At 41.1% G+C, this 22,428-nt stretch overlaps 1 protein-coding gene across 10 annotated transcripts in view; it reads left to right on the top strand.

Annotated features, from left to right (window-relative positions):
* ARMH3 (armadillo like helical domain containing 3) overlaps nt 1-22,428 on the top strand; it is a 222,638-nt gene that overhangs the window by 52,171 nt on the left and 148,039 nt on the right. For all 10 annotated transcript variants that reach the window (XR_011969592.1, XR_011969588.1, XM_072620729.1 and 7 more), the window contains 5 exons: nt 2,207-2,265; nt 3,550-3,615; nt 5,132-5,201; nt 6,312-6,372; nt 13,717-13,805. Coding sequence is in view for 8 of the 10 variants with exons in the window: in XM_072620729.1 (XP_072476830.1) it covers nt 2,207-2,265; nt 3,550-3,615; nt 5,132-5,201; nt 6,312-6,372; nt 13,717-13,805 (345 nt within the window). In the remaining 2 variants the exon portion in view is untranslated. The remainder of the gene's footprint in view (nt 1-2,206; nt 2,266-3,549; nt 3,616-5,131; nt 5,202-6,311; nt 6,373-13,716; nt 13,806-22,428) is intronic.

Raw genomic sequence — 22,428 nt, 5'->3', positions numbered from 1 at the left:
CATATGTGACTTTTGTAGGGATATCTTGAAGGCTCTGGGGAGGGAGGGATAAGATAGTGAGATTCAAAGGTAGGAGTGATGATGGAGGAGGGAGTAGCATCTGGAACCTAATGGGAAATGAAGAGGAAAAAACCAATCTTGTAACAGTGCAGACCAGGTAGGGAGTAAAAATTGAAAATGAGTTTGAGACATTGACTCTGGGGCTGGGAGGAATCTGAATAGGTGTAGTTAGGGAGCTGCTATGTTAAATTATGGTTAATTTTCAGAGGCTATTACTTTGGACCTCCCCTCTTTTCTCATGCCCCTTTAAATAAGGGCCTTCATAAAAGTCTGTAGGTTTCTACCAGGAATTTGCATTTTGAGAAGAACATGAAAAAAATGTTAATAGTGTTAGATCTCCTGGGAGCCACAAAGATGACTGAACTTCAGAAATAACCTCTTTGGAATGGCAAGTGAGATCCAGCAGGCACAGGAGAACAAGACTCTTGTGACACAAGAATTTCCTGGGACAGTTGCTTCTCCTTTATGGAAACCAGTAATCTTTCCCTAGAAATATTATAGCAGCCAAAGAGAATATCAGCACTGATGCGACCCAGAAAATGAACTTTTAGTGTTGCTTGAGATATCACCATGAAATTTAGGCCTTTGTATCTCATTGTTAACTTAATGATTACATAAGCGTCTCTGCCCCAGTCTCTGGATTCATAAAATAAAATGCAGAACTGGGAGCTGACTCATTGTAATATATTGGATTCCAGGGAGTGTCTCAAACCTGGGATGGGGCAAGTCTTTGCTATTAGGCAGCCAGAATATATAGACATGGGCAGTGGAGGCAGGCTGGGTTTAGTCTGAGGCTGAGTTCAGAATTGACTACTGGGCCTTTGCCCCTTTGGTGGAATTCTCTGCTTGCCTGTTGAATACTTGATTGCAGCATGACTTCGGCCACAAACCCTTTTTTATTCTCTAAGGAAGACTAGGTCTGGTGACCCTTTGGGAGAGTTTGTGTAAGGGGTTCCTGTTCTGACATTTTATTGTTGTTGTTGCAAAAGAAGTATTTGTTCCCCCTGGAAGATGGGCTTTGGGTTTCTGGGAAGGGTACCTTCTAGTTTTCATGTGTAGGAGATGGCAAGGACCAGTTCTGTAGCCAGGGACATAGGGCAGAGAGGCAGCTCCCACTTGCCTTTGTCCAGGCAAGTCATATCACAATATCTGCTCATTCTCCACTCTTAGGACTTCTATGTGTTAGAACAAGTGCCATTAAAGGAATTTATCATTACCCTGTTTGTACTGCCTGTCTGTGGTGGCTAGGAACGTGCTGCAGCAGTAGCCTCCAATGTACTTCTAAGTTGTTAGATTTTTGTTAAAAATTTCAGTCTTCATGAGAAAAACAAGTGATTGTTAAAGCAAAATATACTAGTTATCTAGTATAACACTGCAGTCTACTGAGAGGTTTTTGCCTGGGTGCTGCCAGGACTAAACTAGAACATCAGGTGTCCCCTGATTATGATTAGTTGATGTGCCCCTCTTCTTACTCTTCCGGGCCATGAATTTTAACATTTTGATAACTAGTAGTATTGTAGGAACTTCTTCCACTGGATGGTGGGGCTACTGTTGGTGCTCACAGCCCTAGTAAAGAGGGTCTTGGTCTAATGAGATGATTGAACCAAGGCTTGAAATGAGAAACTTCCAGTCTTCCTGTCAAGCTCTATCCCTGATATTCTTTGTATAAGTCATGGGACCCAAATGGTTTCACTTGGGGTTAGGTGGTGATTGTAAAGCTTATTGACAGTTGGTGGGGCAGGATGGACAGAAAAGGCCCTCTCTTAAGTTGCAAGTTATTTGAGAACCGATGTGTCTGAGAGTAAATACCCATGGCTATGGCTTTAAGGTCTGCTACAAGAAGGAAATGGCTTAGATAGTTTAATTAGAGTGTCAGAGCAATTGCAAGTGATATCTTGGAGTCTTTTGGATTTCTTTATGCCTAGAAAGTGAGCAAGAATTATCATAGAGATTTCTTGATTTTTTTTTCTCCCAAAGACCTTGTCATGTCTCATCCCTTTTATGACAGCAAGAAGCAAGTGAAGAATTTCGTTTTATGACTTCTGTGACAGGAATAAATATTGTTCCTTCATTCTCTAAGGGAAGTTGGGGGTGTGGGCCCAGGAGCTTTGGTCAGACCTGAGAAGAATTTGTTGTCCCTTTGCAGATGAGCATCGCCTCCACAGTGGCAAACTCTGTCTGATTATCCTCACGTGCATTGCTGAGGTGGGTTCCTCCAGCCTTTGAGTCATTCTGTTTTTCAAATGTATTTATTTCCTTCTGTTTCCTTGTATCCTCTTTCTCTTGTTAGGGTCCTTTGGGCTTAGAAAAAAGTCACTTTATTTTGGGGAAGACCAGATTGGGCTTTTTGCATTTAGCAAAAGGAAATAGGCACTTGAATTGTCATAGAAGGGGGGAAGAGAAGCCTTAGGGGCTTCTCTTCAGAAATGAGGTTGGGCTGATTCTAGAGTTGGTGAAGAGGAGGAGCCTTAGGGAAAAGCAGAAGTAATATACTTATTACTAAAAGAGGCACCTATGGATATTTATTTTAAGACTGAAATTCACCCTGGGTTCTGGTTGATTGCAGGAAAAGCAGGATTTGAGTTTGGAACTGAAGTGACAGCTTTGGCCTCCTTCCCTTCCCATCTCTCTGCCTCTGCCCTTCCTCTTACCCTGGCCCCATCCCTGCCTCTAGCTTGGCCCCTGTTCCTTCTTCTGCCCTGGACTCTTCCTCTGCCTCTGTCTTGTTCTGACTCTTTCCCTTTTTCTAGGAATTAACAAAAGCAGGAGAGTGTATTGGGAGTAATGATTTTCCCCAGTCCCCTTATTCTTCTTTCCTTGGGGAAGGATTGACTATGTTTCTTGCCCTTCCAGCCTGTGAAGATGACCTGCTTTCTACAGGGCTAGGGTTTATTTGTTACAAAGGCTGCCATTTATCTCTAAGAATATCTTCAAAAGAAGGGTTTTTCTGCAAGTCATTTTTGCTAATTGGTGGCCCTGGACAAGTCATTTCTTCAGAAAGGAGTGTCAGGTGTGGGGGCCAAGAGATTTTTTTTTTTCCTGCTGATCTCTGTCAACAATCAGTAATTTGCTGGCAGCCTAGGGCAAAACCAGGGGGGAGGAGGTACAGGGGTCAAGGTCATTCTATAAGTTGCCTGTGCAACTCCAATGGGACCAGCCCAGTCCTTGGCACAGGCTTTTGGAACCTTGTGTGGAGCTGTCAGTGATAGAATTTATAGCTTAAATGGACGTGAGGGAAGAGATATTTAGGAAATAAATTCCCCTCATTATTTGTCTCAGGCTTTATCTTTTAAATTTTTATAGATTGGAGAGGTGAGGTTGAGGGACCACAAAGGCTCAGAGATTACCCAAATAAAGTCTCCTGGCTTAAGATTTGCTTGCTTGAACCTGTGGGCATTGGCTTGTTTCTTTAGCCTTGGAACAGGCAGATTACTAGATTAATTCCTTTCTCCTTTTTTTTCTCTTAAACTCCACCCACACACACTCTAGGACCAGTATGCTAATGCATTTTTACATGATGACAACATGAATTTTCGAGTAAATCTTCACAGAATGGTAGGTAGGCTTTTGGTTCCTCTTTCTTATCCAAGGGAAATTTTATTGTTGGAGGGAAGAAGGTGGTAAAATTCAGCCTTCTTGGGCAGAGGGGTAAGAAAAGCTATGCAAAAGGACCTTTTTCTTAATGCCTCTTCTCTCTTTGCATTTGGCTATCCTGGGCTCTTAGTGTGGTATGCCATGTTTGATGGGGCTTTCATAGCAGGGACTGGGCTGTGACTTAATTGGGAGGAGGGTGGGCTAAGGTGGTCATAGGTTGCAGTTATGGTTATTGTTTGTCCTTTGTTCTCAAAGAACACCATGACCTCAGGAAGGTGATGCCATGAATTGCCAGTGAATGGAGGTCTGTGCAAAGTCACCAGCCTTACTTTCTACTCAGGAGCCATATGGGTCCTGTGGCAAGATATAGATCAAAATGATTGGAGATAGCTTGGATACAGTGGGAGATGTTGACCTTTTTAAGTTAAGGTTTTCCAGGTCTCAGTTTGACCCATTCAGTGATTAAGGCTAGGTAAGAAAGGAGGCAAAGAATGACATCTTTTACCTACTTTAAAAAAATCAGTCTGGGAGGGGGAAGACCTTCAGGGTTACTGAACAAAACAGAAACAATTGTTATTTACACTCACTCTGATCCCTCAGGGCCCAAACTATGACCAAGTGAGGACTTGGGCTGGGACCTGGTTGTTGACCAATCAATGAGAACCAGAGTGATTTGGGTTTAAGGCAAAGGCCTTAATAAAGAAAACTGGCCTGTAAACCCCAACATACCTTATGAGGTTTCAGTGATCAAAATTTATATTTCTTTGGGCAGAATACCCACAGGTAACGGTATAATGTCCCTCCCTGGACAGAAGGAGAGGAGGAAAAGAGAGAAGGAGGGAGAGGCAGGGAGGGAGGTAATGAAGGAAGGAAGTCAGTCATGATGCTTTAATGTGCACCAGGAAGTGGAGAAACATTAACCTCTGATGTATTGGCTATACATTAAATAAGAATTACTCCCTCAGTGCATCCCTAAAATAGAAAGAATTGGCTTGATGTCTTCTTTCCATACTGTTTTCATACTTTTCATATATCCCATAAGCTTGGGAGGTGTCTGGCTTTTATCATCTGTGCACTGGAGGAAATTAAATATGAAGACTTGGTGATTTACCTGAAGTTAGGAGGAGGCCTGAGAACCTCAGGATGAGGTTTAGATAGGTCTGCTCCCTGCTTAGCCCATGCCTTATTGTCTGAATGAAAACTTCCTTGTTGCCAATATCCCAGTGTGTGAAGATCATTCTACAAGGAGGTTGCTCCAGAGTCCTTGGGGGACTGTCAGCTTGCTGTGAACTTCATTTCAGCCATAATTCTGTGGTGGCATCTGAGGAGCCTATCTAACCCAGCCTCCTTCAAGTCACACAAATGAAAGGCAGTAACCCTATGGTGACCATTTTATTTGTACAAGAAATATAGTGATGATGCATTAGATGTCCTTTTAGGCATCCCCTGATTTCCTTTCATCCTTGTGTATTTGAAGCCTATGAGACACAGGAAGAAAGCAGCGGACAAGAATCTTCCCTGCCGCCCTTTGGTGTGTGCAGTGCTGGGTGAGTGAATGGCGACACAGTTAAAATTTTCCAGTAACAGTCACAGCTTTGTACTCTGAAGGTTTTCAAAAAAGAGGGATAGATAACAGTTGATGGTTGTTGTATTTCTTCCTAAGAGAGGTGATTGCTAGCTAGGTTGTTAGAAAATAGATTTAACTTTTTAATGAATTGCTTCCTTGGCTTGAGTAAGTATGTCTAATTCCGTATTTGGTTAAGCGTGTCATCTGTCACTAACATTCAATAAATGACGCTCATGTTCATAAGAGAAATGCTTTCTCTGGTGAGAAGAATGGTCATTCCTCAGCTTCATATATAGTTAATTTCTGTAAAATATCCCACTTCTGATAAACTGTCCCAGAGTTTTTCCTTCCTGTTTTGGTCTAGCTAGTCTGCTAGCTAGAGGTCATGAGGTTTGAAATCCTAGGCAGGGTTCAGATCTACAATCTACTCCTGGGTGGGATAAGCTGAGATGCAGCTGACAGAGCTGACAGGCAGGCAGGACTATATCCTGGGCAATCTTTTCTGCCCAGGAGACTGAATTTTTCCCCAGAAGAATTGACTGAACTCTTAATCTCATTTCTATTGGCCATCTAGCCCTGATACCTAAATCTGCTTGTATTTAGAAACAGTAATTAAGACTATATAATAAGCCTATATTGACCCATAGCCCTACTTACCATTTCAGTCAATATCTGTCAAACTGAGCATGATATTGAGATGAGGTAGATTGACATAGTTGCAGAGCTGAGACTCTGGCAACATGGATAATCCATAATTCCTCCTCTGCTTGCCTCATCACCTCATTCTGAGAGAGAATGATTTCCCTTTGGCATTTTGTAGTAGTGCTGTGGCATGAAACAGTTCTAAAATGGATCCTTCCTCATGTGTCTGAATTTATTGGCTGATTGGAGCAGCCTCATGGAAGGGGGAGGGTTAGCTCATTCCCTTGTTACCCTCCTAGAGGCAGGCAGGACACAGGATTCAGTCTTTTAGAAAGGAATCTTAGGGGTGAATAGCGATATGTTCAATATGTTCTATGAGAAAGGTCTTTTTGTCCAGCTTGAACACCTTTTTCCTGATCAATCTGATTTTTCTTGTTCTTCTTTCGAGATCTGATGGTGGAGTTTATTGTAACACACATGATGAAGGAGTTTCCTATGGATCTTTATGTGTAAGTACCAAAGGCCATTTTGTGTAAATCAATCTCATGGAATTGAGTAAGAAGGAAATAAGAGTCACACAGGATTTCTAAATATACTTTATTTCCAGAAAATCACATTTGTGCGTGTGGGGAGAAATACCAGAGGGCATTTTTCAGAGTGGATTTATGCATCTTTCTTTTTTTTAAAATTAATTTATTTATTTTTAGTTTTCAACATTCACTTCCTTAAGATTTTGAGTTTCAGATTTTCTCTCCCTCCCTGTCTTCCCTTCTCCCCAAGACAGCATGCCATCTTATATAGGCTCTACTTATGCATTCATATTAAACATTTTCATATTAGTCATGACGTAAAGAGGAATTAGAACTAATGGGAAGAACCACAAGAAATAAGAAACAAAACAATAAAAGAAAAGGAGAGCAGATAGTATGCTTCCATCTGTATTCAGACTCCAGAGTTCTTTCTCTGGATGTGAATAGCATTTCCCATCATGAGTCTTTTGCAGTTGTCTTAGATCCCTGCATTTCTGAGAAGAGCTAAGTCTGTCAAAGTCAGTCATTGAACAAAGTGGCTGTTACTGTGTACAGTGTTCTCCTGGTTTTGCTTATTTCACTCAACCTCAGCTCATAGAAGTCTTTACAGGTTTTTCTGAAGTCTGCTTGCTCATCATTTCTTGTAGCATAATAGTATTTCATTCTGTTCATATACTACAACATGTTCAATTGATGGACATTCCCTCAATTTCCAATTCTTTTGTGCATCTTTCTAAAAGGGAAAAAATGTACAAGCTAGTTTGGATGCTGTCAATATCTCTAGTCACACATTCTAGCCTCATTGAGCACAGGGGCAGGGCCTGTTTCTCAAAGCAGTCAAGACCAAGCAGTATGAGTGTTGCAGTCCAAAAACATGAGACCTCAGCAGGTTACCGAGGCAGATTCAGGACCTTGGAATCCAGTAATACAGTTTCTTGGGGAAGGAGAGCCCCTTGAAAACTGAGCTCAGTTCTTGTCCCCAAGGACCTGGTCTGCATGACTTCATTGACTATGTTTGTCTGTGTGTGTGGAGACATTGAGTGAAATGTTCAGCCCACTAATGAGGATCTACTGTTCATTGCAATTCCTTACAATAAGCACAACCACAAGAAACTGAGGAACCGTCAAATCAAATAAATTCCAAGCACTGAAGCTCCTGTCTCTACCTCCAAAGATATCTTACCTTTTGCCCCTAGGAACAGCTGCACTGTTATTAATTTGGTCCCAGATATAATGTCTGTATTATATTTGCTCCTAAAAAAGTATCAGAATTTGGTCTTATGTCAGACTTGGTGCCTCTGTTTGTTCTCTTTGGCAGGAGAGCACATTAGGATAGCAAGCTTTCTGTGGTTCTTTTGAATGTCTGGCCTGGGATCTGGGTAGGGAAAGGATTTTACCATTTGAACGGAGCAGCACTTCTGCTTTCTAGAAAGGTTGTAGACTATGTCTCAGATTTTAAGTAGTGATGAAAATTTTACTATTGGGTAAGTTGGTTTTTGTTTTGCTTTTTCCTTTAAGGGTAAATTTTACTTTAGAGGTAAATTTTACCACCTTCATTTTAATTCATGGAAAGTTCTTTAATACTCATCAGAAGTTACTGCTTGTTTAAGGCAGGTGGCTCTGTTCATGGGAGATTTGGGGATTAGATTTGATTTTCCTAGACCCTGTAATTCCCAGGTCTGATGTCTTGTGTTTTAGGAAATTATGCTTGCTAAGTAATATAGGAAGGTGCTTTATACCTTGGCAGAACCAAATCTACAAGCTCTAGGCTTACGCAACCTCCTGTGTGCTGAGCTTTCCAGAGACCTTTTATCTGTGGCTCTCAGGCACTCCCACATATAAGTTTTTACATATTTTTCTACATTTCTACCTTTTCTCTTACTGAATGTCTTGAAGTTAAGGAAAATGGAAAAGAAAATGTAAGCACTAAGCTGACCAAGGCTGGGCAGTAGATATCACCCTCATTCTAAATTTTCTTTCTTAATTCCTACCATTGGGCACGTTTCCAATTCTCTTTGCCCTTCTCATCCAAGTTTCAGCACTAGAGCATCAAGTCCCTTTTGGGTGAATTAAGCTGCTCCTAGCTAGATGACTGCTCTTTTTGTACGTTATTTCCTGATAGTATATGGCAGAATAAAAAATTGAAAGCAAAATGAATTTTTGCTGTTTCAGATAAATTTATAATATGCTTGGTGAAATATGAAGAACTGTGGAAAAACCTAGTGGAACAGCAGATCATAACACTCCAGAATCTGGTTCAGAAATGAAGCAAATTTACTTTTTTGAGAATGCTTTAGGTAGAGTAAATAGTAGTCAAGGTTCAGAAGAAGACAGGGAAAGAATCAGTTTCTCCTAGAATAGTAAGGGATAGAGAAAGTCCTAATGCTTATGTGGATATCTAGGAGTTTGGGGAGAGATAGACTTTGGGGAGAGCAAACTCTTACCTTACATTCATTTTTGGAAAATCTGGACTCTTTCTGTGTCAGCCATTCCCAAGCCCCAGTCAACTGCCAGGGAAAAGGCATATAGCCTGGCTTATGCCACAGGAGTATTATAGAAGAGGTAGCATATTTATTTGTAGGAGAAGACACATATGTGCGTAAAGAACTAATAAGCAAGGAGGAGCTTAGGAGATGCCTGAGTTCTTGGATGACATTTGTTTATACAGCTCCTTTCATTAAAATCCTGTCTGAGAGGATCCTGCAAGATCAACAGACCTAATTACAGTATCACAGAGAAAAGAAGTCTCTATGAATAATGTGGCAGACCTGGCAGTGTAGTGAGGTTTTAGAGCAGACCAGTGAGAAATTATTATGAGGGCTTCCAGGGAGGAGAAGATGTCATTCCCAGGACACAATTTGTTTATTCTTAATTTGTGATTGTGATATACTTTGGGATCACATAGATGCTTTATCAGTGTCTCCAGACCTGGCACTCTTGAGAAAAAGTCTTTGGTCTTTTTCTGTCCTTGTGTCTTTTTCTCCTTACCCAGGTTGTGTGTCTCTGAGAGTGAGAACATTACCGAGGAGTCAATACCTTTGCCACCATGGTTGTGGGTTCATAAATATAGTTATGGAGCAGGTTCAGGAGTCCTTGTATCTTATACATTTGTGGTTCAGAAGTCCAGGATATTAGTTCATTCCATGCTCTAGGCCAGGATTATGAGCCATGTTGTTGACATTCATGGGTATCTTCTCAAGTTTTTTGAAATCAATATATCTTGGGAATTCCCTCTGTCCTGAGTTTGAAGACCTAGAACTCAAGATTCTCAGCTCTGCTCTAGGATAGCTCCTTTTTTTGTCCCTTAAAATTATTCTTTGGAATCCAGTCAGAGCTGGACTAGAGTTGAGACATGTTAGAGAAACCACATGAAGCTATTAGAAAAACTTGACCTGTTTTTTCTCTGTGTTCTTCTATGTCTTTGCCCTGTTTTGCCTGTCTTATTCTCAGTTTCTCTTGTTCTTAGAATTATGACAGTTGAGTTTGCCTAATCCATAAGTGAACAGAAATCCTTTCTGTACCAAACCTGACATGGTCATGTAGGCTTTTCTTGATGAACTCCAGTGCTGGGAACCCCATTGCCTTCTTTCTATTTTTGTGTAGCTATAGTTGTTAGGAAGCTTTTCCTTATTTCAGACCATGATCTCTCTTTGCATTTTCTATCTGTTGATCCTAGATCTGCCCTCTGGGGCCAAATAGAGCAAATATAATTTCTTGATTAAATCAAAAAGCATTTATTGAGGGCTTAGTATATGCCAGTCATATATACCATACAAATATAGTACAAAAAGTGAGGCAAGCCTTGTCTTCACTTAACTTACTTTCTAATAGAGGGAGACAACATATATGGGGTTGTAGTGGCCAGGGAAAGTAGTTTTGGTGTGGATGCTTATAGGTGTGGTGACTTGATCCACAGGGCAGTCAGTTGACAACACCCATCCAAAAGCAATAATATTGTCCATTTCATTTATGCCCTTGTAGTAGGAAGTAGAAAACAGGGGAGAGGGGTAAGGTAGAGTACATATGTTGGAGGCAGGTGGTTCAGGAAAGGGCAGATGGTTAAAAGGCTAAAAGGAAAATGAACTATTTTAAGTCTAGATCTGGCTAGATAAGTTTGTATTAATGCAGTCACCCATCAGGATGTTTCAGCCTTAGGGTGAGAATTCAAAAGGTAAGTCATCTAACTTACCCAGAAATTGGGGATATGGATTCTGTAAGTGAGTCACTTGATGACAGTTATCATGTGTCCCCTAAGTTTACTCTCTCTAGATTATACATCCTTTATTCCTCCAATTGATCATCTTATGGCATAATTTCCATTCTCGCTATTATGTTATTCCTCCCTTGAAAACAGTCTAACCTACTTTTCACATTGTGGCACCTTTAAACTTAGCAATGACCTTTCCAAGTTGTGGTACCTTTGTCTTATTAAATTGGGGCACCTTATCCCTCTTTTTGTTGTTCCCTTTGCTATCTTTCTGTATTTCCATATTGAGACTCTGATGTCTGAACTATCGCAGTGATAAATGCCACCCAGTAACAGGAGAACATCCTCATTCTTTGTTCACAACCTCTTAAGTTGTGGGTTCATATCTGTGGTAGTCTTGCAACTTATTTAAGGTGAACTGTAAGATGTGCCCCCACTGCTCCTGATCCTTTTCATTTACAGGATAAAGTAACATTCTCAGTTGTGCTGTATGAGCTGCCCTCCAGAGACCTTTGTTGAGTGCCCGAGGTGGGAAGAGGAGGGGGAGCCAGGCTTGGAAACTGGAATTAGACATTGAATTCCAAGTAATTTAGAGGCTTACAAACACTAGTGATTTTAAGTGTTAAAATTCTTTTTAATTGAACGTTAAATTTTGAAATCTAAAATGAAAAGAGGAAATGCAAAAGCTAATGCTCTCAAATAAGGAGGATGAATTTATCTACGTTGCATAGGCTGAATATTAAAATGGACATTTAATTGTTTAACTAGCAATCAAAGCCTACTTAGCTATAGAATGTATCAAGTTAATGTTGCTATGAGAACTGTAACTTAGAATTTCCTCACAGTTTGGAATGCAGTAATTGTGATAACGAAGGCTTTCTTTTATATGGACTTTTCCCCCCTTTTGATAAAGAAACAGAAGAGCAAGTTGATCTGAGAAGGGACACATAATAGCCCAGTTGTACTCAGATTCATGGTTCTGTAAGTGGTGTATACAGTAGTTCCCCCACTGGCTGACAACCCATGGAGGTGATGTGTTCATATAAGTTAAGTTATAGGCTCTCAGCTCTTCCTCATAGTCCATATAAGAAAACCCTAATGGAATTGGGGTGAAGGTTTTGTGGGGGTAATACAACACTGTGCTTAAGAGAGCCTTTACATAGTAGGTAGAACGCTTACCTAGGATTCTGGGTGGAAAGGAGGAAATTCTGTTTATACTATAGAATTCTTTGTGTTTTTATGTTTAAGAAAAACTATGACAGTTTTTTTCTTTATCTTACCTTGCTCACTCAGTTATTTCTGCCCGCTCAGAGATAATCTCTTCTGGAGTGTGTTTTGTTGGTATAGAAAATAGCTTTTCAGGATTCCAAGGGTTTAGAAACTTAAGTCTAATTACATCTCTCAGCAACCCAATTCTGCCTCTGTGAACAGAATAACCCAATTCTTGTTAACTCACCTTGATTGAGTCCCCTTAAACAACCTGCTCCCCAGGAAAGGGGCCCAGTGCTTTGGAGTAGTGGTCATTTAATGGGGAGTTTCGCAGGGTTGACAGTCTTATTTCTCCAGTGGTGACAGGGGAAGAGATAGTTGAACTACAACATTACTGTGAACAAAACAGAAAAAGGGTTGGAAATGACAGAAACCAACAAGAGTCATCATTGAATATTGTGGTGGGACTGCAGCAGTCTTATATTTAAAGATCAAGGGCAATGTGATTGTGGTCTCAAATAGCTAAATATATGGGTCTCAAATAAGAATTATGTTTTTCAAACTGCCACATTTACTCAGAAGTCCATTCATCTCCTTTAGCAATACGAAGATTATGCATGTGTTCTGCTCAGCTGTATAATAAAGTGGCAAACATTGAACCACTGACATCACAGGACAGTTGCCAAGAGTGTAAAATTAAGCTCCTAATGCTGGGCTCCAGCTTCCTTCCTTTGTAGGTCGTCACCTTCATTAGGGAGTGCAGTTGTCTGAGTCATCTGAAAGTATTGCTCATGCTGTGCTATCAGCTGGGTCTCTGACCACCTCTGGGGTACAAGCATGCCAACAAACTCCAAATTAGGGTCTTCAGTATGTTTTCTGACAAACCAAAGGAGGAACTTCTCAAAGTCATAGTTACTTTTGGTCAAAATATCCCAGTACCAGAGATTCTTCCCCATGGAAGACATGGGGATATTTTTACATATTCATGCCAGGTACATTCTTGTATGTAACTCTTAATGTTACTTCAGACATGATAATGGATCACTGTTTGGCTAGAATAACCGTCTCTCAGACTATTAAATTTCTTTGGGCCTGCTGTATCCTATGCATTGAATTCAGTAGGACCTCTGTTAGTACTGCATGGAAGAGGTGGAGCTCTGCACCCAGGGGTGAACAGGCTCAAGTTAACAAAGTCAAGCGACATCATACAAATACACTTTTCCAGTATTGCCATCATCAACTAATAGAAAGTCTGGCCTTCAGTGGCCATTAACATTTCTGCCTCACTGAATTATGAGGCAGCATGGTCTGGTAAATAGAAGGCTGCCTTGGAGTTAGGAAGATCTGTGTTCAAGTCCTGCCTATGATGTATACTGACTGTATATGGTATATATTACTTGGCAACTCTTGAAGACTCAGTTGCAGATTTGCATTGGTAAAGGGGATTTCCTCTCTGGTAGTTGCTTACATCAGTGAAATCACAGGTATAGACCAATATAACAATAAGGGAATGGATTTGTTGACATCTTTCTTCTCTTTCATTTTAGGTATTTTCATTAAATATTAAATCTTTCCCATTTCTAGACTGACAGTGAGGAGTTAGGATCACATTCTTCTGTCTCACCAATTGTAGAGTCAGTGTGTTATAGTGGAAAGAATGCTGCACTTGCGAGTTAGGAGAGACCTGGGTTCAAATCCTGTATCAAACATGTATGAGCAGGTAGACAGAGACAAGTCACTTAACCTTTTTGGAGTTTTTCCTCATCTGCAAAATGGAGTTAATACTTATAGTCTTCTACCTACCTAAAGAGTTGTTCTGAGACAAATATGTAAAGCATTTTCTAAAACTTAAAGCACTCTATAAAGTCAGCTGTTGTCATTTTTTGCTTCCTTTTTTTCTTTTATAGGCGCTGTATCCAAGTGGTACACAAACTACTTTGTTACCAGAAGAAGTGCCGCGTGCGCTTGCATTATACCTGGAGAGAACTCTGGTCAGGTAACTACCGCGTCATCCTCTGTCCTTGCCTTCAACCTTTCTTTTCAAGAATTTTGGGGCTCAGACTTGATTGTTCCTTTAATGACTTTTTAGTTCCTTATCTTTGTCACTTTTGTGGACCTTTTCTCTTTCCAGCTGCTGTAAATACAGTTTACTAGCACTTCTTAAAATTGAGTGCCTCTTTCTAAAGGGCTTGGGCAAGAGAGGTGGCTGAAGTCGTTGTAAGCTTGGATTCTCCTTTGGTTCCATTTGGTGGCAGCATATAGACTATAGATAGGGAGGCCTCTGTTCATTTCCACAGAATGAGTAATCTCAGGAAAATGTCACAGGGATAGGGGTTGGGGTGGGGGAATCCTATTCTTTCTGTTACATCTGGCATTATTACTGTTTACAGACAGTGTAGATTCTACCACTCCCTCCATGCTAGAGACAAAAACAGCAAATTACAGTGTTTACTTTGATCGTCTTATGTATTTGGCAGTTCAATTGAGCCATTACCACCCCCTGGAAGCAGAGTGGGTCTGTTCTGAGGGTGCGCTAATGTGAGCTTCCCACCCCTTTCCTTTTATGTGGCTAAATCAGAGAGGTAGGGGGAAAAACGAAGAGAGGACAGGCTTCTGGTGGCAAGTGCTTGTAGGTGACAAGTGGGTTTGCTTGACCATGGTGGCACTTCCTTCTACCCTCCCAGAGATGAATGGCTCTGCCTTCCTCCTCTGGACTTTGAACAGAAGAGGGCGTGTCAGTATCTGGTTCTGTATGAAGACCCACCAGCAGTCAGCTCCATTATATTGAATGTGTCTGCCTTGTTTTTGGCATGTGGTTTCCTCCCAACCCAATTTGACTATCTAAATTTAGCTCTCCATAGAGAGAAGGAGAAATCTTTAATTAATGGATTAACAAGCTCTTTGTAATTAATTTCCTTCTATGGTTGTAAAAGAGAGAGGGAAAGGGGGGAAGGGGGAGAGAGAAAGAGAAAAGGACTGGGAGGAGAGGGAAAGTTTTAAGTATGGCATTACAGATATTTGTTAATAGTGAAAGATACTTGAAAGCACCAAATCTGGGAGAAGTCTCTACTTTGTAGCAAGTGTGTGGTAAAGGACCATTGGGTTTCCCTAGCCCTAGTGGTGTGACTGTCACATTCTAAAAGTTACATATTGAAGAGAAAACACTGGGATTATTTGTGTGTGTGTGTGTGTTTATGTGTTTATGTAGTTGCAGGAATTTATAACGATATAAATGTGGTTTACTTCTTTTCCTAGGACAGATGACTAGTTCTGTACTCTATACTTCCTTAGTCATTTTCATTTGTCCCTTCTTGCCTTCTGCCTCTTCTAAGTCTCCTTCAGATCTTACTTTCCCTTTTATTCCTGGGGTTTTCCCTTCTGTCCTCCATATTCTAATCTAGGCCTCTGCCTTATGTGATACTTGAACCTCTTTCTTTCTCATTTTTTTCTTAAAAGCAAAGGCATAAATCTGACTGTGTCACTTCCTTGCTCAAAAACCTTCAATGTTTGCCTCGTATCTCTAATATAGATTCTTCTTCCTGGCTTTTAAAGTCTCTCCTAACCTGGTTCTGGCATCTCTTTCCAGGCATAATTCACATTACTCTCTTTTATATACTCCTCTTCTGGTCAGATCAGGTTTCTAGCTATTCCTTGAATTTAGCATCCTCTCCCCTACTTCTGTGCATTTGCACAAACCATACCCCATACCTGGAGTATACTTCCTTCTTCAACTTTACCTTTTAAAATCCTACCTTTCTTCTCAGCTCAATTTAGGGGCCACCTCCCTAAAGCTTTTCCTGGCTCTCTTATTGCTCACTGTTCTCAAATTACTTTGTATAATATTTATTTATATATGTGTTTTACTTCCAACTCTCTAATTATAGTAAAAGTTTCTTGAGGTTAGGGACTGTTAATTTTTTTCTTTTTACCCCAAGTACTTGACAGCATTTCCTGAATTGTTGAATATTCGTCACCTCAGCCCATGTCTCTTGGCCTCTATTGACCCATTACTTCTCTTCTTTTCTCACTGTACAAAGATATTTTTTTCCTCTGGCCCTATGCTGGTGTAGACATTTATTTTACCAGCCTAGGAAGAGGGCCATGCTCCTGTGATGAGGTGAGAAAAGGCAGATGGATCACGTGACCAGGTTAATAAATAGATGTATGGCAGCAGCTGTGGACATGGGTAGTGCCAAGAGTCATCGCACCATGGCAGAGACAGTGTCAGAATTGGCAGAGTGCACACGTGACTCAGTCTCCTATACATTTTCCTGAGAAGAGAAGGTGGGGTTTGGGTGTTCTTCTGCCTGGGTCTAAGTAGGAATCTAGATCTGCTCTCAAAATTTCCGTCTCATATGAAGAGATGGGCCTTCTCTGTGCCAAGGCAAACCCCTCATCATCCAGTCAGATTGTCCCGCTGTCCTCCTTATTCATTCTCTCCAATCTTCTGTCTCTCTCTCTCTCTCTGTCTATTGGTTCTTTCCCTGTAGTACACAAACGTGTCCATGTCTCCCTATCCTTAAAAAAACCCTAATATGATCCATTTATCCCTGTTAGCAGTCCTTTTATATCTCAACCTTCTTGGCTAAATTCCTTGAGAAAACTGTCCCAGCTGTACTGGCCTACTTGCCATTCTTCATACATGACACCCTGTCCCACCACTTTCTGCTGCTTCAGTGACCTCCTCCATGCCTGCAATGGTATTTCTCTTTCCTGCTTCCTTAAAGATTCAGCATAAGTAAGTTCTCGCTTCAGGAAGTCTTTCCCAGTATCCTTCTCTCTGTCCTACTGCTAGTCTCTTTCCTCTGAGATTATTTTCCATTTACACTGTATAAATCTTGTAGGTACAGAATTATTTGCATGTTGTCTCCCTCGTTAGAACATGACCTCCTTGAGGGTAGCAACTGTGTCTTTGCCATTCTTTGTATCCCCATCATTTAGTACAGTTGGTTGGTTGGTTGTTGTCTTTTGTTCTCAAAGAGGACCAAAATAACATCACCATGATAAAGTGAAATTTCAGTGTGTCTGACTATGGCTGATCAGACCAATACAAGCTCGGAGTGCTGTGCCACAGGTTGGGCACAGAGTCCATGTGAATATTTGGGGTAGATACTCCACATTTGCTTATCCTGTTGTCTCAGTTCTGCTTTGCTCATAGAGCACAACACCCTTTCTGATGTGGGCATGCCATGCTGACTAGTCCTGTGCCAATGTCTCCCATGTTGCATAGTCAAATCCAAAGTTCTTGAGAGAGACCTTGAAAGTGTCCTATAATCACTTCTTCTGACCACCATGTGATCGCCTGCTCCATGTGAGTTCTCCATAAAATAGTCTTTTTGGCAAGTGTACATTTTGCATTTGAAAACTCGGCCAGTCCATCAGAGTTGCACTCTCTGAAGCATAGTTTGAATGCTTGGCAGTTCAACTCAAGCAAGGACTTCAGTGTCTGGTACCTTATCCTGCCAGGTGATCCTCAGAATTTTCCTAAGACAGTTCAGATGGAAGCAATTCAGTTTCCTGGCATGGCACTGGTAGACTGTCCATGTTTCACAGGCATACAATAATGAGGTGAGCACAATGGCTCTGTAGACCTTCAGTTTGGTAGGCAGTCTAATACCTCTTCTCTCCCCTACTTTTCTTTGGAGCCTCCCAAACACTGAGCTAGTTCTGGCAATGCGTGCATCAATTTCATTGTCAATGTGTATATCCCCAGAAAGTACACTACCAAGGTAAGAGAACTTATCCACAGCATTCAAAACTTCTCCATTTGTTGTAACTGGTGGTTCCACATATGGATGGTGTGATAGTGGCTGATGGAGCACCTGTGTTTTCTTGGTGTTAATTATTAGGCCAAAATTAGCATAGGCAGCAGAGAATTGATCCATACTTGGTTGCATCTCAGCTTCAGAGGCTGCATTGAGTGCACAATCATCTGCAAACAGAAAATCATTCACCAACACCCCCTCCACTTGGTCTTGCCTTGTAGCCTTTTCAAATTGAAGAACTTACCATCAGTATGGTAGTTGACCTTGATGCCATGTTCATCTTCATTGAAAGCATTTGACAACTTGGCTGAAAACATGCTAAAAAGCATGGGAGCAAGCACATAGCCCTGTTTCATTCCATTGGTCACTGAGAAGGTATGAGAGTATTGTCCACTATCCAGAACAGGGCAAACACGCCATCATGAAATTGATGTACAATACTGATGAACTTCTCTAGGCAACCAAAGTTTGATATAATTTTTCATCAGCCCTCACAACTAACAGTATCAAAGGCTTTGGTCAGATCTACAAATGTTGTATATGGACCTCTGTTCTGCTCCTGGCATTTCTTCTGAAGTTGTCAGGCAACAAATACCATATTGACTGTTCCTCGGCCCTTTCTGAAGCCACACTGGCTCTCAGGTATATGACCATCTTCCAGGTGCAAGATCAGCCTGTTAAGGAGGACTCTAGCAAGATTCTTACCAGCAATGACTAAGAAAGAGACCTCCCCGCTGTGATTGTCACAGAACCATCTATTCCCTTTACCTTTATAGAGATGGACAATGGAGGCATCCTTGAACCTCCTCTTGCCATATAACCTGGAAAATTTCAGTCAGCTTTGTATCAGCCATGGTCCCCCTACCTTGTAAATCTCAACTGGAATAGAATCAGCACCAGTTACTTTGCCACATGAAAGGAGTGTAATGGCCCCCAAAACCTCTTCTTCAATTGGAGGTTCAGCTAAGGAGGGATTGACATCAACCTGAAGTAAATGGTCAGTGGCCTCAGCATTGATTGATGATAGTCTGTTGAGAACACTATGGACATGTTCAGCCCATCTCTCTAGGATCATGTCCTTATCACCAATTAATGTGGCTCCATGAGCACTGAGCAGTTGTGATGCACCATAGGTTTTTGGTCCATAAATAGCCTTCAGGGAATCATAAAAGCACTTTGGATTGTTACTATGAGCATAAAACTGAATTTCATCTGCCTTCTTACTGAGCCAGAAATCCTGCATCTCTCTAAGCTTTGCTTGTACTTTTCTTTTGAAGGCATTAAAATGCCTTCTTAGAGGTGGATAAACTATCCTACTGATATATCCTGTGGAGTTCTCGTTTTTCATTTAGCAGCTTCTGAATTTCCCCATCAGTTTCATCAAACTAGTCTTGGCATAATAGTAAAGTGATATGGGTGATGTCTTTTGATTCACGTGTAAATTGGATTAAGTGAGGCAGAGGTGCATGAAGTCGTCAGCCTCACTCTCTCCTCTGGAGTCATCGTAGTCCAGTGACAGGACAGAGTCAAGATGGCTGGTGATGGCTCAGGATGCAGTGGATGACCTTGGAGTCTTTGGTGTCTAACCAAGCTCTAAGCACTCCTCGTTGCTTACTTCATCTGCCTTCATGGCTGTTTGAACAAATTGTTCTCATCTGCCCATTCCACCAGAGAAAGTCTTCACATGCTTGGGATAGACATCCCCCTAATTCACCAGTGGGTTTGAGACCCCTTGTTTACTTTCAAGATTTGGCCCGTCTTCCAAAATGGTTTACCAGGGTATGATTACTGTGTATGCTGCAGCTTCTTAGAGCCACAGGTGAGAGGTGGGTGGAACAGGTGGACACCAAAGGTGGAAAGAGCCCCAAAAAGGGCTCGGCAGTCAACATACCAAAGGTACTGGTCCTCCCTGAACACACCCTACACCCTATTTAGTACAGTAAGCACTAAATTAACGCTTATTGACTCCCTGACAGTTGACTTTAAAAGTACCCTCAATGGTTTTATGTTGATTAATCATTGATTCCTTTGTAGAGCTTCCATTTATAAGTCTTCTAGACATAGCCCATGTCTGCAGCCTCCTCTTTTCTTTCTGTTACGCTATCCTGGGTCTTGAAGCCACCATCTGAGCTCTGGCTCTATTGCAGGCCTCATCCCATCTGTGAAATCCCTTGTTTGGTTTTTGGCTCATCCTTTTTCTTGTTCACAACTTTATAAGTCCTGGATTGTCAGATACTTTTACTTTCTCTCCTTTACCTCAGATGGTCTGCCAACTTATCTTTTTCAAGATCCAGTTCAGAATCGACTTTTTTGATTTTAATCATTTTTGGATACTTCCTTCTCTCTCATACCTTATATTTCATGGCTCGTTCAAATGAAAACAGCCAACCTTAGTCTTCTTATCTCATTCCAAGTATTACCTGGCTGTGACTTTTTCTTCCATCATCAATTTCTCCTGATTTCTCTCAGAACATAGAGTTTTTCTTTGTTAAAAGCTTCATACCATTTGGGATTACAGATTGCCTGAAATTTGGTCTCAAAAATGTTTGTGGTGTGATTTGAACTTTCAGTGACGTGATGAGAATCCACTCTGTAGGATCTCAGTCAGGGGTTTGGTGTTTTGTCTGGAGAACTGACAGGCGGAAGGGACAGCTTCTCATAGGGTGAATGAGACTATGCCTGGTACTTTTTTCCCCGAAGTATGTATTTTTATATTCAATTGAATTTACATTTATACAAAACTAACACACATCTTTTCTTTATTCCTTCCCATATCTTTGCCTTCCTGTCTATCTTTCCCCTTTTTCTGTATGTCAGTTTCTCGTCATTTATTTGTATGCTAGCTCTTTGTCTTAGTTTCCTTTCTTAAAAATAATAGATTTTTATTGATATCTTTTGTTTTTCCTTCACCTAGATTCCCTTCCCAGAGAACCTTCTCTTATAACATCTTTTTTTTTAAAAGAGGAAGGAAGAAATTTTTTAAATCCAGCAAGACTGTACTATGTTTTGAAAACATTTGACATGATATATAGTATCCTATACTGTTGGATACCTCATTTCTACAGAGGAGTAGTGGGTCTTGTCATCTGTCTTTTTTGGAGCCAACTTTGTTCTTAATACTTTTACAGTATTCAGTTTAAATTGATTATGGTTGTTGTCTGCCTCAGTTGCCATTAGACAGATAGAGTTCCTAAAGTTTGAACCAGGGGGTTATTGATAAAGCTGACGTTTCCATTTGATCTTAGTGTCTGTTCTGAAGTTCTCACATGAGCTTAGCTGCAACTTCCTTTTGGGAGGGTTAGCCCTGTTGGCTCTCCCTGGAATTCCAACTCCATGTATTCCTACAGGGATATGCAGAGCAGCAGGTGTTAAAGAAAGCTGCAGAATACACTGCCACCTCTGATGCAGTCAAAGCTTATAATAACATGTAATATTGTAATCAGTAAGAGTAAGCATGTGGCTATACTGGATCCCACCCACTCCTTGGCTGGGGCTACCCCTTCCATGTTGGCATACTGGTGTTTTCAGTGTTTTTCTGCCTTCTGGACATATGGATTTGAGGGAGGCAAATGAAACTCCTGGCTTCTGGGCTGGGTTGTTATCATTGATAAGTGTGTGTGTGTATGTGTGTGTGTGTGTGTGTGTGTGTGTGTGTGTGTGTGTGTGTGTGTGTGTGTGTGTGCACATACTATACACTCTGATCTGTGAATTACATTTCATTTATAAATAAGCAGTATGGCATGTGTGCTGAGATCAGTCACACAGACCAAAGTCTTTAGATGTCTGAGGGCAGCAGGTCAGGAGATGAGTACTTTCTGTCATTTGGAAGGTAGGTGTTGAATGTTTCTGTCCTTGGAATGCTGGTTTTCACATTGATAATCTAGTTCTAGCAGCTCCTGGATTTGGGAGGGTAGTCAATTGCTATGCCACATAGCACTCATTCAGAGACCCCTCGTGTTGATCTTGTTAGAGAAAATCCATTTTTGTTAGGTGTTTCACATCTGAATTGAAGACACATTTTGTCCTATTCTGTTTTCCCACTACTGATTGTGTGGGTAAAAGCCCTGGCTTACTCTTTTTTGTAACTGTCTATTTATATGATGCCTGTCACCATGGTATCTGAGTACTTGGGAAGTATAATTAGACTAATTTCAGTTACAGTATGGAAAGGAGAAAGATCTACTTCTTGGTATTGCCCTCTTTTCATGTAATAATTTTTTTTTTTTGCCAGATGGTGAAAGGTTAGAAAGATCTTTCCAGATCAGAGACCTCTTGTGCTGGCGCAGAGCAGTAAATTGTGCAATTTCCCTCTCAGTGCGGAGATGGGAAACCTGCCTGGTGTTGGGGGCGGGGTGACATCTTCTGCAGCCCCTCAGATCTTTGAGCCATTAAAGAATACCAGATGGAGGGCTTAGTGATGGTTCTTTGTTTGCTGATGACACTTGTCTCTCCCTCATGAAATAAGCACAGCAGCTTCTAGACATCTTGAAGCTAGGGACTATGTGCTCTCTGTAGGTGGTCTCTCTACCTGTAGGCTCAAGCCCACCTGCATGCCCAGGCATAAAAAATTTAGGGTGATGGGTCAAAACCCCTGAAAGCAGGAGTGTATTGGGCCTTTCTAAATCTAGATTCCCCCTAGTTTGTGAGGGGATCATGTTTCCAGTAACCTGACCTCTTCTGCCAGAGTCGGAGACCTTTGGGAAAGAGTAGTGGGTGATTCCAGTTTCCTCTATGTCTTTCTTTCTTGTTCCTCAGAAGCATAGATTTCTTTAAACAAAGTTAGCTTTGGGAATCTTTGTGATTTTAAGGCCATTAACAGAACAGAAGGATGAGTAGAATGTTTGGGGAGAAACA

The sequence above is a fragment of the Notamacropus eugenii genome, chromosome 1, assembly GCF_028372415.1.
Source record: "Notamacropus eugenii isolate mMacEug1 chromosome 1, mMacEug1.pri_v2, whole genome shotgun sequence".
NCBI classification, from domain to species: Eukaryota; Metazoa; Chordata; class Mammalia; order Diprotodontia; family Macropodidae; genus Notamacropus; species Notamacropus eugenii.
The sequence above is the reverse complement of the archived record's forward strand: the minus strand, read 5'-3'. Positions and strand labels throughout refer to the sequence as shown.